The sequence below is a fragment of the Dermacentor andersoni genome, chromosome 9 (genome assembly GCF_023375885.2).
Source record: "Dermacentor andersoni chromosome 9, qqDerAnde1_hic_scaffold, whole genome shotgun sequence".
NCBI classification, from domain to species: domain Eukaryota; kingdom Metazoa; phylum Arthropoda; class Arachnida; order Ixodida; family Ixodidae; genus Dermacentor; species Dermacentor andersoni.
The window spans coordinates 20,498,919-20,516,187 of record NC_092822.1 but is presented as its reverse complement, the minus strand read 5'-3'; the positions used below and the strand labels follow the sequence as shown (position 1 = coordinate 20,516,187).

Here is a 17,269-nt window from a genome sequence, read left to right as displayed (position 1 = left end):
GGTCTGTTAACGAGAGCCTTACTGCGTCTTGCGCGTATTTCACAAAGGAAATCGAAGTTTGCAGCGAGCTAAGACTTCGTCTTGCCTTGAGGTGAGCCCTCTTGCTCAGCAGTGGGGTTAGTGATAGCTTAAGCAAAATGCTATCGACAGGCGAGAATAACTCGTGCTGTGACGGTCCATCCGATTGCTAATTTAAGTTCCACAAACGTTCTGACCAGTTGTAACCATACGCGGGTGCGACGTGTTGGCGCGAAGCAGCTCACGCAAGGCTGCTGCTGGACAGGAAAAGAGCGCAACGACAACTTGCCAGGCATCTCACAAGGCCGAATGTGATGAGGAGCGCCGCAAGGTGGCGTTGCAGGCGCCAGGCGTCGATAGTTCACAAGAAGAGAGCGACGGAGTCAGCGCCCAGTAAAATATTAGACAACGACTAGTTCGACTTATAGTGGTCCGTTCCGCTCAGACCAGTATACACATATATACACACAGCAGCTCAACAAGAACGCCGGAGTGTATAATTACAGGCATTTTTTAAAATCCTAAACTTCGTGCAGGTTCGTGATGACATGTGTAGTTGTCGGGTGGAGGCTATGACGTCGTGTGTCGCAATTGGCTGACTAGGCTGCGGCCAATCAGAGCAGACTGCGCGTCGCCTTCTGCTCAAGCAGACGAAAAGCGCTCGACTTCGCACTTTGCCTGACTTCGCACTTATTGGCTGCGTACGTTCCCTTGCCTGAAACTAAAAGCTAATGTGCGAGTTTTCTTTCGGCAACAAATCTAGACAAACTACAGCTAAGTACATTGCGAATGCGCAGCGCACGAAGACACTTCTAGCCTGCACCGTCCTTGAGTGAGATAATTTCGTTTTCTCGGAGGACTAATTCACCTCCCTCTGTGACCGTCGGTAACACACTGTCACGCCAGCACCTCGCTGCTCGACCCTGCAGCGAACCTCTCCTATCGTCGCCATATCAGCGCCGACAGTCGCAGATAAAACGGCAGCCCGCGTTTGCATGGTCAGCATTCTTGTTTGTCGTCTGCTACCTCACTCATCGAAACTGCGGTGTTGAAAGTGTAGTTTTCAAGCTACACTACTTCTATTAGAAATGGCTTTGTGTAGGTGGGCAGAACTGCACTTTTTCTACGGTAGTAAAAAAAATTGTGACTTCATACTCTACCTACACTCGTGTCGCCAGTGTAGGTAAAATAAGATAACCCTATTGTGGGTACTCATACTGCTCACGCCAGCAGCAGAAGGCAGTATGCTGACCTGGCTCCACCACAGAGCCGGCTGAGCGGAGCGTAGATGATGCGTCCACTTCGCTTCGTCGCTTTTGCAGCCAAGCGCGCGCCGCGTTCCTCCACGCGCCGGCCGCGCATGCGTCGTTAATAGCCGGACAACACGACGGAGAATGCGGCAGCGATGGCGGCATGAATGCGCCTCGAGCGTCCGTATATTTACCATAGCAATGGAATGCACATAAGCTATCGTTCACAGGAAATTTACCTACTCGCTGCCTTTGAGAAAGTCCCGTGGAGCTTTCAGAGCTAATCTCTGTTTGTTGGGGCACAACCAATATCCAGGAACTTTTTTCCACAGAGGAAGGGCGCCTATCTGAAGTACTCAGACGATTGTGAAAGAGATCTTGGGACTGGCCATGTTGTTGGCGCTCGGTGAGACAAGGCGCTTGGGACCCTTTATAGCAAATATATCGGTGCCGTCTGTAAGATACACCGATGGTGAGATCTGCACGTATTCGTGAGCGGCTTTCCGTGACGAGCACTGAAGCGAAACTCTGAATCAGTTTGGACAGATAAAATATTCTTTCAGAACTATGTTTTTGATAATTTCCCTCTAAGTGGTTTATTGCTACAAGAGAAAATGAAAGCCAAAGTTCATTTAAAAAAATTCCCTATAGCTCCGGTACGTAACTGTGATGTCACGGATTTCGAAGTATTTCCCCCCCCTTATTTGGACCTTTGTGGCTTGGTAAAGGTTCTAGAAATTCAGTTGGGATCTGAATGCAGAAACTACGAAGAGGAGTCGTCGCTTGTCTTTAGCTTTTGCGTTATTCCCGGGCTACCAAGCGCTCTATCTCGGTTACAGTGCCCTTTTCGGTACTGCAGAAGTGTAATTTACTAATACAGCTCAAGTAATTGTTCCAAGGTCGATCTTGATTGTTCTATTTAGCGTCTCGTTAACGCGAGCCGTGTGGTATTGCTGCTTTCCAGATCGAAGGCACGTTCCGGGTCGACGTTCCCGTGGTGCTCCTGGGCTACGCCCACGAGGTGAAGCCGTGGTCCCCGGCGCAGGACGCGCCTGCCTCGAGCACCTACGTGTCCTTCTACATGACGGTGGAGCCGGGGTTGCAGTCGCCCGAGGTGCTCAGGGCGCGGGTGAGTGTTTGCATCGGGATCGTCCGGGACGTCGCCGAACAGCTTTGGCGGGCTGAGACTCAAACTCTATAATAAGGTAGACCGCGAGGTCGCGGGTTCGATTACGACATGCAGTGTGTTTTTTTCTTTTTGCTCTGTGAATGCTCACTTCGCCGCGTGGTCACAGATGCGGTTCCACGTCGCTACCTGCGCCACCGCGGGAATTCAGTAAGAAGCCTGCAGTTTGAAGTCGGCTTGCAAACGAAAGCAGCAGTGGCCAAAGTTGGCATCCAAAAGTGCAGTGGTACGCACTCAGTGCCCCCAGTTGCCAGGAACCAAAAAAGACTAACTAAATAACATTACAGCAGGACCGTGTTGATCCTCTCCCACCAACCGTCTGCAGTCGCTACCGCAACTCTACCTCGACCTTAAACACCGGTCAGTTGCGGACAATGCCTTATCGCAGCTCCACCTCGGCCCTATAAGTAGCGGCCAGTTGCGGGCATTGCCGCCCTGCATTCAACAACCCTTCACTGTCCACCTCTGCCTCCTGCTCCGGGATGTACCTTGAAAGCAGTGCGCCTGCGACCCCATCGTTACTGGCGGGGAGAGTCTCCGACCTTAACAAGTGCTTCCGCGGATGGCACTTGCCGCAACCTGGGTCACAACAGTAGGTCCACAGTTCCTGCCGGACGGCGGGTCCACCTCGAGCGAGGTTTGTGTGGTGCATCCTCACAACCACTGCTCGAACCCGCCGCCTACCCACTCGGTTATCAGAGGTGTGGTTCCCGCGAACCAGCCAAGTTTCTCGTTATACTTTGATCCTGATCACTCGGTAACCGAAGAGGTGATGATACCGGAGGAGCGGGACCTTATGAATGGTGAAGACAGAACAACAGTATGGATGGATGGATGGATGGATGGATGGATGGACGGACGGACGGACGGACGGACGGACGGACGGACGGAACCCATTGCCTCCACATCATCGCCTCGCGTGAGCCCAGTTCAGGTCAAGCGAACTCACTCAATTTCCCAAAAGTGTGCAGTGTGGTGGCTTCGCCTCAACGTGTCTATATATACGGCGGTGCACCCTTTACAGGGGTAAAGTGCAATGTGGTTAATTTTTTTACTATATTGGCGCGATTTACACCCGTCCCGGTCATTTTACCTTCTCTCCAACTAATTATCGCATTTTTTCTCGTTGAGACCTTCATTTTGATACCTCTTTTGCGAGTCGCTACGATGCTCTGAACATGCGAAAGTACTCGGTAACCGAGGAGGTGACGATACCGGAGGAGCGTCGATACCGGAGGGCCGTCTTTATATTTTCTGGAAGTGGTTACAATAGCACCGAGATGCGACAACTCCGCGTGTAGTCAGCTAAGTAGATTTTGCCTTCAAAACGCGGCAGTGTTTAACAGCATGCCATATTTTTCCTTCACTCGCTCAGTGTGACAGCAGCGAGCCCCCGCAGCTGTTGCAGCAAGCCGAGGAGTGGCAGAGCTCGTTCGAGTCCCGCTACCCTCGTCGCTTCCTCAAGGCGCTCGCCATGGACGCCTCGGGCAAGTGGGTGTTCGTGCCGCGGTTCCTGCGACCCCTGGCGCCGCCCCAGCAGCTTATGGACTCGGCCAGGCGTCCTAGCTTCGTCGAGGACGCCTCAACTACGGCAAAAGACATCATGGTGAGTCCGTAGGGTGTAATTTTTGATATGTCATACGTCAAATTCCGCCATTTTTGTCATATTGTGAAATGGCGACATTTTAAGCCAATGGTAGAGGCTGTAGCAGCCCTCTGAGCCAATCGGGGCTAAGAAAATGGCGAATTCGACGATATGACGAAATTTCGACCATCTCCTGACCTGCATCTCTGATCGAGTCGAGGTGACGAGCATGTAATCTGGCCTAGAGAATGATAACAGTGATTCATGAGGTTAAAGTAGTACTGAAACTTAGTTTCGAAGTTGTAGAATTTACTACACGCTTTTTGCACGTAAAAAGATGACACTTGGAAAGTACTTGGGAGGCACTAGCAAAATATTTTAATAAGACACTATAGTTTGTCTCTGAATGCCAGGCCTCGCGTCTTCGGCATTACCGTGACGTCATGACGAATAAAAAAGATTTGCTGACATCATTTATCAATAAGACTAAATGTGATGACGTTGCTTGTGCGTGGGAGCCTCAGCGATCGCATGAATGGAGCGGATCGACGTGTCATGACGTCATGACGTATTCACTTCATGGGTAACGAAACCAAAACTGGTTAGTAGAAACAAGTAGTGTAGTAATAATTTATGGTTCTCCGGCGCACGCCAGTATTTTCTTTCGAGGTTTAGAGGGTTCACATCCCAATTTAACGCAAAAACATGACAAGTCGTAAATGTCATGGCAATACTCCTTCAAAGCGAAAAAGCCTTGATCACTCGTCGAGTCGCGATTTAAAACTGTCTGGGCCAAGACTTACGAGAAGTATAGGTATGTGTTTCTTCGCCAGAGTCGCCAGGTTCTTTTCTGTTTGTAAAAAAAACACTCTGGTTGATTTATTGAAGCTGATCCGTGTTTTATTTATTTATTGTACCCTCAAGGCTTTACAGCATTGTAGAGTGGAGGGGCATATAAAGAACACTTACATATTTGATAAGGAGCACTGACGTAAAACAGAAAATAAGAAAAAAAGCAACAACAACAACAACACTAAAATAAAATGGGATGGTATGTTGTCATAAGGTACACGGAATGACCAAGATGGTGACACATAGGTCATTGCCCTATGCACGCATACACACGCAAAAAAAAACAAACCAAGTCAACGAAAAATAGATTTAAAAACAAAAAGGAAAATACATCAAAAGGATCTGTTAGGTTCTTCGTGCAATCTGTTAGGGTTAGTAATACTGGCGGTTTAGGCGGGCAGCTGATTCCAGTCACGGCAAGTTTTGGGTAGAATTTTTTTTCATGGGTGTATGTTACCGTGTTTCCTGGAGGAATATGAACTTTGCAATGATGATCAAAGTGTCAAGATATGAAACGAGCGGGTTGTATCCAGCGCGATTGAAGTACGTGATTGTTATAATAGGTCATTTGGAAAAAAGGCAGAGGCGAGAGACTTTTCGGCGCATGACAGGGAAATTAAGGGAGACTAACAATTTTTTCAAGGTAGTTACACTGGATGTTCGATGATAGTTCGACGGTATGGAACGTACTGAGCGATCTTGGGCTGCTTCCAGCCTTTCGGAGCTGTTCAAAGCTTTCGAAGCAGTTTACGTTTCACTTGAGATAATTTCTTTCGATGCGAAAAGGCAGCTTTTGGTCTAGGCGCACACTAATATCCCCGATTTGGGTACGTGTGAACAGCCGAAATAACAACCGAAGCGATTTAGGTGAAATTTTCTGCATTGAACAGAAAAACCGAATTCTATCGACTATGTGAAGCAATATTCTGGCTTAGGCCTCATATTTTATTAAATAAATTGCTGAATATTGGTAAACTATAAATCTGCCTAAGCAAAATGTTTTCCACCCTGTCACTCTGGGCCAGAAATAGATAGGCAGAAGCGAGAGACTTTCCGGCGCATGACAGGGGAATTAAGGGGGACTGACTATTTTTTCAAGGTAGTTGCACTGGATGTTCGATGATGAAATACTCTGTAAACTGCGTAATCTAAGTCGATCGAAACGTACACGTGTGATGTACAAACGCAGAGCTTGTGATGTCGCGATATTGCTTTCAAATTGATGAATGGGGCTGTTGTAATCTTGACGCTTTTGATTTTTTTTTTTCATATTCTGCAATTTGTAAGGAAGTAGCATTCAAGGTATAGTCAGAAAAAGTCTAGTCCCAACTGAGTTGATATTGTTGTTCGTAATGCGACGTAACATCATAAAGATAACTACTGAAGATGTCCAGAAAAAAAAAAACACATATTTTTGTTCTCGTGCATTAGGCAGGACATCTTGCGTGTGCAATCCGCAGTGATATTTTTATCACAGGCGCTGGCTGCTCGCTTCGTGTCCCTGATACCGACGCTCTCAGACAGCGTGCTGTTTCCAGGGCTCTGTGACATTTGGAGCACCTGCGACGTGAGTATACTACTCCTTCAAAAGCATTTGAAGAGCAAAGCTGGTCTCTCTGATCTCTGCCATGTTTTCCTGGATGCCGCTTCGCCGTTGGCCGAGCCCGGAACAGGCGAAGCCAGCGCAAGTGCGGTGTCGTGTGGCGTCTTGTGCAGGAAGCAGGGCGTACATGCTGCCCACACTAGTATGTGCGGTCAGATAATATTGCGGCCATAGCAATTTTTCTTCGCGTTTATTTTTTTCAGCGTGTTATGAAGTGTCGTTGTCTCTACATGTCCGGTAAGAGCTTTTAACGGTGGTCTGAATCCGTGTGCGATATTTTTTTTTATTACGTAAGGGGTTTTCTCAATCACCTGTATTTCCAGTTCGCGCCACTCGAGCTAGTGACGCTGTCGGCGCAGCGGTGGAAAATTCTGCACATTTTGCCGCTAGGGCTTTGTTGCGAGAGGCAAAGGATCAGGAGGAACAGTCTGCGTTTGTTGACGCCACATGGATTAATGGTAAAAATGCTTATTCGGTGGTGGTGGTAGGTGGCAAAGGGAGCGTTAGAAATGCTGCCTCCATTTATACCAAAGATCCGGGGGTTGCTGAACAGGTGGCTATTGCTCTAGCACTAATTGATTCAAGAAGAGTTTTGGTGTTTAGCGACTCGCGATCTGCGATTACAGCCTTCTCGAGAGGACTTGTTGCGAAACCGGCTAACAGACTGCTACAGGGTAGGGATATCACTTCGCATACAGTTACTTGGTTCCCGGCGCACATGGGGACAGTGGAGGGAGCCCCGCGTAACCTCAACGAGGTGGCGCACAGGGAGGCACGAGGATTAGTGTGCCGTGTACTCCCTGAAGGGGCTGGATCTCCCGCTCCTGAGTACAGGGACCAACTGTTAACCTACAACGAAATCACCAAGCACTATTACTTAGGGCGCAGGGCGTTCCCGCTGCCACATCCTAAATTAAATAGGCCGCAGGCGGTTACATTAAGGCTTCTGCAGACACGAACGTACCCTAACCCGGTCATCATGAATAAAATTAATCCGGACTGCGGGGTTTCAGTCTATTGTAGTAAGTGTGGGGGTTTGCTCGATTTACAACACATGCTGTGGCGCTGCTTGGCGTTGGCCGGTGATGGTTCTCGAGGTGAACAGTGGTGGCAGCGCATGCTGCACAGTGAAGTGCTGGCGGACCAACTCAGGGCTGTCCAGAGGGCCCGTGTGATGGCAGAGGGGCTCGGCCTCTCTGTACCGACGTGGGAGCGGCCTGCATCATTCCCAGACTGATCCCTCAGGACCTAAATAAAGTTCTTCATACCATACCGAAAGAGTTCTCCGGCCTGTTTCGATAGCGTGCGGCACAACGGGCACGTACTTCAAGGGAAGAAAATAAGAAATGCCGAACTCCCGTGCACACGAAGCCCCAACTTCCGGGACAAGGCTGGTTTCAGTAGAGGGCGCTCGATGAGCTATCCTGGTCTAGATTGTGCGTTTGCAAGCCCTGTAACATCCCATAACCAAAGCGAAAACAGAGAAACCAGGATAAAAAGCACGGTGCTAGGTCCTGTTCGCTGCTACTCCTAATGCTTCTTCGTTGCCTTCGCGCTGCAGTATAAGGTTTGGTATTTAAGCCAGCGGTACTTTTCGAGCATTGTCGATAAACGTATCTTGTTGCTAGACGATGACCCCGTGGAAACGTGACCCGATTGTTATTCCGCTGTACGAAGCAGAAGGAGTTCCTTCAACATTTCGGAATCCCTGCCGTTTTTCGTCGTTGCTGTCCCGCCCCACTAAACATGGCTATTAGTAAGATTGTTTTAGACGTCAGGACTAGGAAGTTCCTGCGGAATGAGAGTAAATGTAGAAATTCCACCGCTACTGTGATGGTCGCGCCATTTAGTGGTGGGGAAGAATTGCACCATACAACTCAAAATTGACGATATAAACGAGAAGAAAGGGGGTTAACTGAGGCGCCAGATTTTTATTAGTCATATCATGAGAAGCCAACAAACACTCACACCAAGGACAACAAAGGGGAAGTTACTTGTGCTTAATAAATGAACTAAAGAAACGATAAATTAACGGAAATTTTCATTAATTTATCGTTTGGTTGTGGGATCGTTCCCCACCTGCGGCAAGTTGTTTTTTCATCCACTTTCATTTCCATGAATTTATCGTTTCTTTATTTCTTTTATTAAGTACAAGTAGTTTCCCCTATGTTGTCCTTGGTGTCAGTGCTTGTTGGCTTCTTATAAATTGGCGATATGCAGGAAGTAGAGATCAGCATGTGCAGTAGGCTTGGAGAAAGACAAAATAAGTGACAGGACACCCCGTGGGCAGAAACTGAGTTTATTTCAGAGCTCGTGACCGTATATTGTGCCAGCCAACACTAAGTGTGTCTCTGTTCTCCGTGGTATCGATTCTCTATCTTTCGTCCACAACTCGCCACGTCTTATGCTTCCAATGCAACTCGCATTGACAATATATGGCTTCCAAGATTGGTCGGCGTGGCGCACCGATCTTGGTGGCCAAGTCGGCGTCAGAGCTCAGCTCCGTGATGGGCGCATCAACCGAATCATTCTTTTCTGCGTCGCCACGGCGGAACAAGTTCCGCCGTGGCGTGGCATTGTGCTGGATGACTAGGTTTTCAATTTTGCGTCTTCTCTGTCTTACCAAGCCTGCGCATGTCTGCTCCTTGTATTCAACCGTCAGGCAGCGTTGTTCTTTTTGTTTGTTTGTAACTATATCAACCAAATAGGCCTTCAGTCAATCCTTTATCAAACCTTATCACATGGTAAGGGTGACCAGGCTGTTAGGCTGCTATTTCATAAACTAAACTAATAGGCTTTGATTCTATAACCTTTTGCGGATATGGCGATAAGGTACTCGATACTTTCCGGGCGAGAAGTTGGGGGGGGGGTGGAGGAGGTTGCACACAAGGACGTTGGAATGGGTATGTGACGGAACTTTATCTCCCGCAGCAATTCCTGCGCGTTCTGACGGGCGACGAAGAGGAGCACGCCCTGTTGCTCTGCAACTACTTCCTGCACCTGGGCGCCGAGGCGTACCTGTTGCTGGGCAGCGGCATTCCCGAGGGACAGACCGCGTACGTGCTCACCCGCGAGCACAGCTCCGCTAGGAACCGCGACGGCGACGTGCGCATCTGGAACGCCGTCACGGGACGTTCGTACAGCGCCACCGACAGCTACGGGCCGCTGCACAGCGTGGGGTGCCTCGTCGGCACCGACAACGTGAGTGCAGCCATGGAATTGAAGACGGTAATGAGAAGCATTAAAAAAATTGGCAGTGGCTTAGCTCGGCTATGCCAGGATTTACGTAGCGAAAGCTAAGGTATAGCATGGTTAGCCTTCGTTAATCTTGATTGCAAGTCCAGGTTAGTCTGGTTGTCTAGCTATGTTGCGGCGTTTAGCCAGTCGTTCAGCGCGCTGTTAGTTTCCTGGGCGATTCGTTTCCTCTTCATCTCGTTCCGATGTCGATTCCAGGCCTCCTCCTGCTTATCAGACTTGTCGCCGTCCATACCGCCGCCTCAACTGTGGCGGCGGCGCACGCGAGCTCTCCTTTTCAATCCTTCGACATGTTATGAGGCATGCGACGCAGCAGGCGAAGCGAGCGGAGGCGAGCGCAACGACGAGGAACGCGTGTGACGTTATACCAAACGGCGGAGGCGCGAAAGCGGCGCTGCGCAGCGGCGGAGTGGCGAGGAGCGCATGTTGGCGCCGTTGCTACGTTCGAGCAGTGTAGGTGGCGCCACGGTCGAGGACGGAGCGTGAAAGAGAGGAGAAACGAGGAGAAGTGAAGGAGGAGGAGAGTGTCGCTGCTTTACGAAGTTTAAGGGGCTTTAGGTCAAGCTGGTGCCGGACAAGTCCAGTCCGCACCACGTAGCACGGCCAGATTGGAGCGTATAAGCGCGTGTGCGTATTCAAGCCCTGTCCTGTTACAAAGCTAACGCTGCACATGCGCCCTGCACTTGCACGTAGCTGCGGTCTGCTCCGTAGTATAGATCCCGTGGCCGCCGCGGGGTGCCGCGACGACTCCGCTGGCTTAGCGCACTGCGCCTCACTGAGGACAACCGCGTTTGGCGCGTCGTAGGCGCCAAAATCGGATGTCGACGTGAACGCCCAGAATCAAATTTGAACTGCGCGCCACGGTAACGGTCAGTAGGTGGAGCGTTGTGGGCACGTCCCGCTCCCCCGTAGCCTTCGCAGTGCAAGTCATTGAGGAAGGAGCGGAAGCACAGCGACGGGGGTGTTTGATTACCGATAACTCTGCTTCTGCTGAACTCATTCAAGCACTTCTTTCCGGCATTTTTTTGTCTGAAATAGCCTATTTTAACATCAAATGCATTGCTCGACTTCGATAAAACGGGATTTGAGGCCCTTTAACGATGTCTACTGAATTGCCGAGTACAGAGTCGCCACGTGATTGTACGTGCTTTAGTGACTGTACTTTGCTAAAACGGTAATGCGTAACCGAAAATGGGTCAAGCAGCTGCGTAATGAGAACGTCCGTTCTGTGTTTAACACGCATTCGAATTGGGGAACACGGTGTGGGTCCTACGTAAGCTAAATGCATGAAAAATGGAGAAAGAAATTCGCTCGGCATCCGTCCAACCGATTTCAATGACGCTTGTGGAATACAATTAAAGAAGTATAACATAGGAGTTCATGGTACGTCAGCGCCATCTCTGTCTCCTTTTTAACCTCTTGCCTGGCGTGTGATAGCCGAAGTTGCTTACGAGCCGCAATATCCCGCAATACCATTCGCGTTGTTTCTTTCCAGATCTGGGCCAACGTGCAGAAACACGAGCACCCGTCGAGGCTTTCTTACAACTTGAGCAAGTCGAGTCACTGGAAGCCGTTCTTCGCCAAAGGAAAAGGGCCCCCGACCCTCGACTCCGTGCAGGTGCGACCATTCTTCGTTAAGCACCCGATGAATTACAAGCATTGTGCTTTGGTTCTGGGCACCACGCACCTGCGAAACACACATCCGATTTCTCTTTAGTTGTGGCATCATTAGAGAATTTTAGTGCTTCCGGTATTCCGGCACGTGCAGGCGCGGATTGCCGGGTGAGCGGGGGCGTAAACGTGAGCGGCCAGATTGGTGGCGCCAGCTGGTGGTGCAAAGCCGCTGCCGAAAATTTGCACCAGCAGGGAAACAGAATTTAGTAGCTTACTGCAATTTTAGCTCTGTGTTCGTCTGGTTGAGCTCTACGTCACCAGGCGGCTGCACCGTTCCGGCCGCTCACGTTTATGCCCCCGCCCATCCGGCAATCCGTTGCCACCACCCCCGTTTGTCGGAATCACGATGGTGGCTTTTCACTTGTTGCTCATTTACCAGCTGGATAGTGGAATAGGCTTCCAGTAGTATTGAGTGTATTGAAGAAACAAAATTAGACAAATCAAACGTTTCTGTTGCCTCTCCCACATAGTCTCATACAAGAATTACTGGAGGTAACTGAGGTGCTTGTGTTTACGGGAGCCGTAACTACGACGATACAGCCGGAAGGTGGGTGGTACATTGACTTGCATAACCTTCTGGCTTCAAGCGGCCTAGTGAATTTTTAAATTGATTATTCTCAACAACATATTCTGTTAAAAGTACAACAATGCAGTGTGCGCAGAAACATATCGCCGTGAAGCGTTTAAAGAATATATAATTGCTGTAGAATTTAGAAAGATGATGCATCATAAATAACATCACAAGAATGTGAGAAGCCACAAACCCGAATTTTACAGACAAGTCCTTGTACTACCCATCATTACCATGGCATTTGAATGACGACGATAAGGATTTGTGGCCTGTCCTTTGTAATGGTTTCACACAGAAGCTGTGTCCTGGTCAAGGTAGAAAAGGAGAAAGATGGAAATAAGAAAAAGAAAAGGAAGAGAACGGAGAAAAAAAAAAAACGGCCGTGGCTTAGCTTGGTTAAGCCTGGTGATTGCGAAGCAATAGTGTGTTATTCTCGGATCAGCTGGTAGTATGGCTGGTGGTAGTCTTGGGTTATGCTAGTGTTACGGCTTACAGTGAATCATCTAAGAGTAAGTCATCCGTCGAATCCGTGTATGCCGACAAACATTTCCCTCACCAGCGTGCCCATTATAAAATCTTCCAGTGTCGTTTGGCCGACGGTGCGGTAAGACTCCATTTTCTCCGTGTCGTAAGATATGCCCACTCTGACCGTAGTGCCCCTGGTGAGAGGAGCGGGAGTTAGGCCGCCGTTGGTGGCTACCGCCTCGCCTCGCGACGGCGTGAGATGGGGCCCCGTTGTTACACAGCTGGTGTGACGTCACACCGACCGTAGCGCCCCTGGTGAGAGGAGCGGGAGTTAGGCCGCCGTTGGTGGCTACCGCCTCGCCTCGCGACGGCGTGAGATGGGGCCCCGTTTTTACACAGCTGGTGTGACGTCACACCGACCGTAGCGCCCCTGGTGAGAGGAGCGGGAGTTAGGCCGCCGTTGGTGGCTACCGCCTCGCCTCGCGACGGCGTGAGATGGGGCCCCGTTTTTACATAGCTGGTGTGACGTCACTCTAGGTCACGTGGTGTGGCGTCACGCAGCGAGGTCACGCTAAAGGTCAATGGTGCCTACCACCGCCTCGCCACGGAACGGGCTGAAGTGCGACCTAAAGTAGTATTGCTTCGCAATAAAAAACAAAAGGAGAGAGCACATGAGCGCAGTTCACCGGCTTGCACAACTTCCAGAGGGCAACAATGCAGATCCCTCTGGTGACGTCTGTCAGAAACTGCATGGCCTGTCCTGTTTAGGTTCTGTTATACTTTAAAGCATCAGAACATATAGAGAAAGCATTGGTCGTTTTGAATAGATGCTTCAAAGCAGTGCATTTCCGATTTCGCGTTGGAAAACTTTACTTATTCAAACACACCTTCAGCGAAACGTTTGCTTTTCTCCCCCTCAATCGTGGCGCAGCCCAGCGAGCTTTCGTACGAGCCGACGGACAACTCGTACGTGTCCAGGCTGCAGCAGAAGATCGAGTATGCGCTGAAGGAGAGCGTGATGAAGTGGCGCAAGCGGTTCCGCACCTCCTGGAACCGCTACGCGAGCCAGGTGCTCCGCAAGATACTGCCCAGGCAAGCGCCGCGCCACGTCGGCGTTGTTGTGTTCGGTATTCAGTTATGCCTACAACCGAGTCTGCGCACGCTGTTGGTAAACATGCGCGGAGAACACCGGCGGACTAAACATACCAGTGTCTCCTTATAATCGAGTCATTGATTCCATTTGAATCTATCCGCAAGTCAGCACAGCCGGTTGGCAACTCTGCGGGGTAAATATGTGTGTTCATAAGGTTTCATAGACTCAGGAGGGCGAACTGTGGCACTAGTGTCTATGGGGTCTGCAAGCAGGGCAGTTCACTCAGTATGGGAATGGTGGGTAGGATAGAGGTATTTGACTAAACTTCGTCCTCCTAGCTTTAAAATGGCCTCAGGACTTTGCAAAGTGATCACATTTAGGAAATTACTGCGTTACAAATAATTAAATAAACATTAATGAAATTGATTTACGGGAGCATTGGAACAAAAGACCTCTAAAAGAAGCCCGATATTGGGAACATTACCCCACGGATCCATGAACAGGCGGAAACACAGAAATTTGCAGCGATTATGAGTGCTTGCAGAGTCTTGCTATCTCCTGCTTCAAAAAAGTAAATTACTTTGAAATTTACGCCAGTTTAGGTCCAGATAAAACGTAATAAACGAAGCCACAAGAAGGTGTGAAGCCACAAGCACGCAGATCAGACAAATCCATCTACCACCCACGATTCCCGCGGCGGCTGAACGATCGCAGCGCCAGAGTTGCTTTGAGTAATTATTGCAGGAAACAATGCTTGAGTCAACCCGACCTTGATCTACATAATTCACTCGGCTGTCTTTATATTTGTAAGAATTACGGACCTACCAGTTTAAGCTGCAGTGCTCATTTTGAGCTTACTAGCTCGCTCTCAAGTTTTTATGTTCAGTTCGAAGTACGAGTTACATACGTCAACACATTGGAATAATCGAATGCTTCTGTTATTCAAGGATAACTTTGTAAAAGCAGTTGATGCCACGTTGCCTCCATGTGAGAATGGGCGAGCCGCACCATTAACCTACGGATATTGGTCTATAGGCAGTATCTCTTCCTTTTGCCTTCTGTTCCATGTAGAGCAAGAACAAATTCGGTTTCCACTTCAGCACTTATTTTATCACGCCCAAGTACGTTTCCTGGTCGGATCACATCGACCGTGTCATAGTAGCGTACATCCCCGATTTCAAGGGAGTGCCTTTCTGTTTTCCAAGCACGTGTTCCCATCAACAACACAAGCATCAGACGTTTCCACCGTAGAGTCGTCCGTCTGTTCAACTTTCGCACAACTTTTTTTTTCCAGGCTCGAGTCGATGGCGTCGACATCGACCAGCACCGACGACATCCAGGAACTCTCCGAGATACTCACTTCTTACAAGGTGATTCATGTTTCCTGCTATTTAGTCCGCTCTGCGTCTGGAAAGTCTGTGGCTGTTAAAAAAAAAAAAAAAAAAAAAAAGAGTTGACCTTTAGGGACTGATGGAGGCAAAATTTTTCATTCGATTTCATTCACCAACGCATGAAGTGCACATATTCCGAAAAAAAAAATCATGAGCCATTCCACTCTGAAGGTGGATGACCAGCCCAGCTGTTTAGCACACGATACAGATGTGACACAGAATCTTGAACAAAGGTACGAACAAATTAATTGTCCTGATCGACGGTCATCGTGACGATAGGTACGGAAACACATTCTCGTATCACCTCTGTTATTAAACTCTTTGGTCACATAAGCCAATGATTGGCTCATACCCTATTAAGAAATGCTTCATACCACCTTAAATTAAAAAAAATTAACGCGGCCTCCCCATTATGACGATGCGGACTCCCCAAATGTCGCAGCGACGACATGAGGTCAAAGTCGACGTATGATGCATGACAAGGAAACGACGCTGGTAAGAGGTGTGTGCGCAGAGAACTGCGGCACATATCTAAATACATTACGGATTTTGTGACCTTCGTGGCGCAACTTCACACACGAATTCCAGGAGGACGTGACCAGGACGGGGACATAACCCTGTGTAACACGTCCACTGGCACAGGAATGGGGCAGACCAAACATTAAAAAAAGGAATGAAATCGTGAAAACCGTTGACAATCACATACTATTTGGTTAAGGCGTCTTCGTCCTTTAGAGATACCTAGAAGTCATATGTGCTAAACAAGCTGAGACACCTTATAGTCCATATCTGGTACAAAATAATAGCAAAGATATCACGCTCTTCCATTGTGACATCTTTGCCCTTTCTAAGCAAATTATGGGCTTATAGCAAGTAACATATGCTTTATGTCCAGGGCTTATTGTTTGCTCACGCCAAACAGACGTGTGCTCGATAACGCTAGTTTGCGTCGGTCAAAATTAAGCCATATCACCTGGCCCGACGTATGAAGAACTCCCGGGCCTGTATCCCGATAAAGCTTCGCGCTAACACTTTGTGATGCACAGTAATATCGCGTCGCTTCTCGCTTTTCAGATGAGTGGCTTTCCGCTGTCGATGAGCTTCACCGACGTGGAGACGGTCATAGAAGGCGTGCTGTCCACCGGAGTCCACCTGACCGAGTCCAGAAATGTGGAGTTTGCCTTGGCCGTCCACATACATCCCTACCCGTCCGGCGTGCTCGCCATCTGGGTGTACATCGCGGCACTGACGAGAAAGTCCTGAGCACTCGGAATGCCTTGACAATCGCGGCACTCGTATGTTCAGCGTTGGTCATTGTCAGTGAATGTAAATAAACAAATAAATTTCTCAAAAAATAAAAAAATGGATTTTCAAATGTCCGCTTATTCTTCGCGTACACCCCACACCTTATAAGCACGCGTATTATCGCGGGGAAAGAATTAGGCGAGAAAAACGCGCTTTTTGGGAGAAGTGAAAAACCTTCCCAGAATCGAAATTGCCCTGCCTTACCATTTTTTCATATTTTAGGGGAAAAAATATTATTTGCCTAATCGTTCATTTAGCGCGTTAAACGGCCTCTGCACATGCGCTGGGACTGATATATGCGGAAAACCAGCACATTAGAGACACTTTATTTTTCGTCGGAAAAATGATATTTTCATGGGCTTACCGTTTTTTCAATTTTAGGGGAAAAATTATTCTTTGCCTAATCATTCATTTATCGGGTTAAACAGCCTCTGCACATGCCCTGGGACTGATATATGCAGAGAACGCGCGCATTAGAGCCACTTTATTTTTCGTCGGAAAAATGATATTTTCATGGGCTATAGGCTTACCGTTTTTTCAATTTTAGGGTGAAAATTATTCTTTGCCTAATCGTTCATTTATCGGGTTAAACGGCCTCTGCACATGCCCTGGGACTGATATATACAGAGAACGCGCGCATTAGAGACCTTTATTTTTCGTCGGAAAAATGATATTTTCATGGGCTATAGGCTTACCGTTTTTTCAATTTTAGGGGAAAATTTATTATTTGCCTAATCGTTCATTAATCGCGTTAAACAGCCTCTGCACATGCCCTGGGACTGATATATACAGAGAGCGCGCGCATTAGAGACACTTTATTTTTCGTAGGAAAAATGATATTTTCATGGGCTATAAGGCTTACCGTTTTTTCAATTTTAGGGGAAAATTTATTATTTGCCTAATCGTTCATTAATCGCGTTAAACAGCCTCTGCGCATGCCCTGGGACTGATATATACAGAGAACGCGCGCATTAGAGACCTTTATTTTTCGTCGGAAAAATGATATTTTCATGGGCTATAG

General features: G+C 48.5%; 1 protein-coding gene across 1 annotated transcript in view; it reads left to right on the top strand.

Annotated features, from left to right (window-relative positions):
- Cc2d2a (Coiled-coil and C2 domain containing 2A) overlaps positions 1–16,318 on the top strand; it is a 36,304-nt gene extending 19,986 nt beyond the window's left edge. Inside the window, exons 18-25 of the mRNA XM_055068766.2 lie at positions 2,233–2,397; positions 3,830–4,060; positions 6,369–6,458; positions 9,426–9,695; positions 11,245–11,367; positions 13,391–13,551; positions 14,847–14,922; positions 16,018–16,318. Coding sequence (XP_054924741.1) covers positions 2,233–2,397; positions 3,830–4,060; positions 6,369–6,458; positions 9,426–9,695; positions 11,245–11,367; positions 13,391–13,551; positions 14,847–14,922; positions 16,018–16,206 — 1,305 coding nt within the window. The 3' untranslated portion in view covers positions 16,207–16,318. The remainder of the gene's footprint in view (positions 1–2,232; positions 2,398–3,829; positions 4,061–6,368; positions 6,459–9,425; positions 9,696–11,244; positions 11,368–13,390; positions 13,552–14,846; positions 14,923–16,017) is intronic.
- Positions 16,319–17,269: the final 951 nt, after the last annotated feature.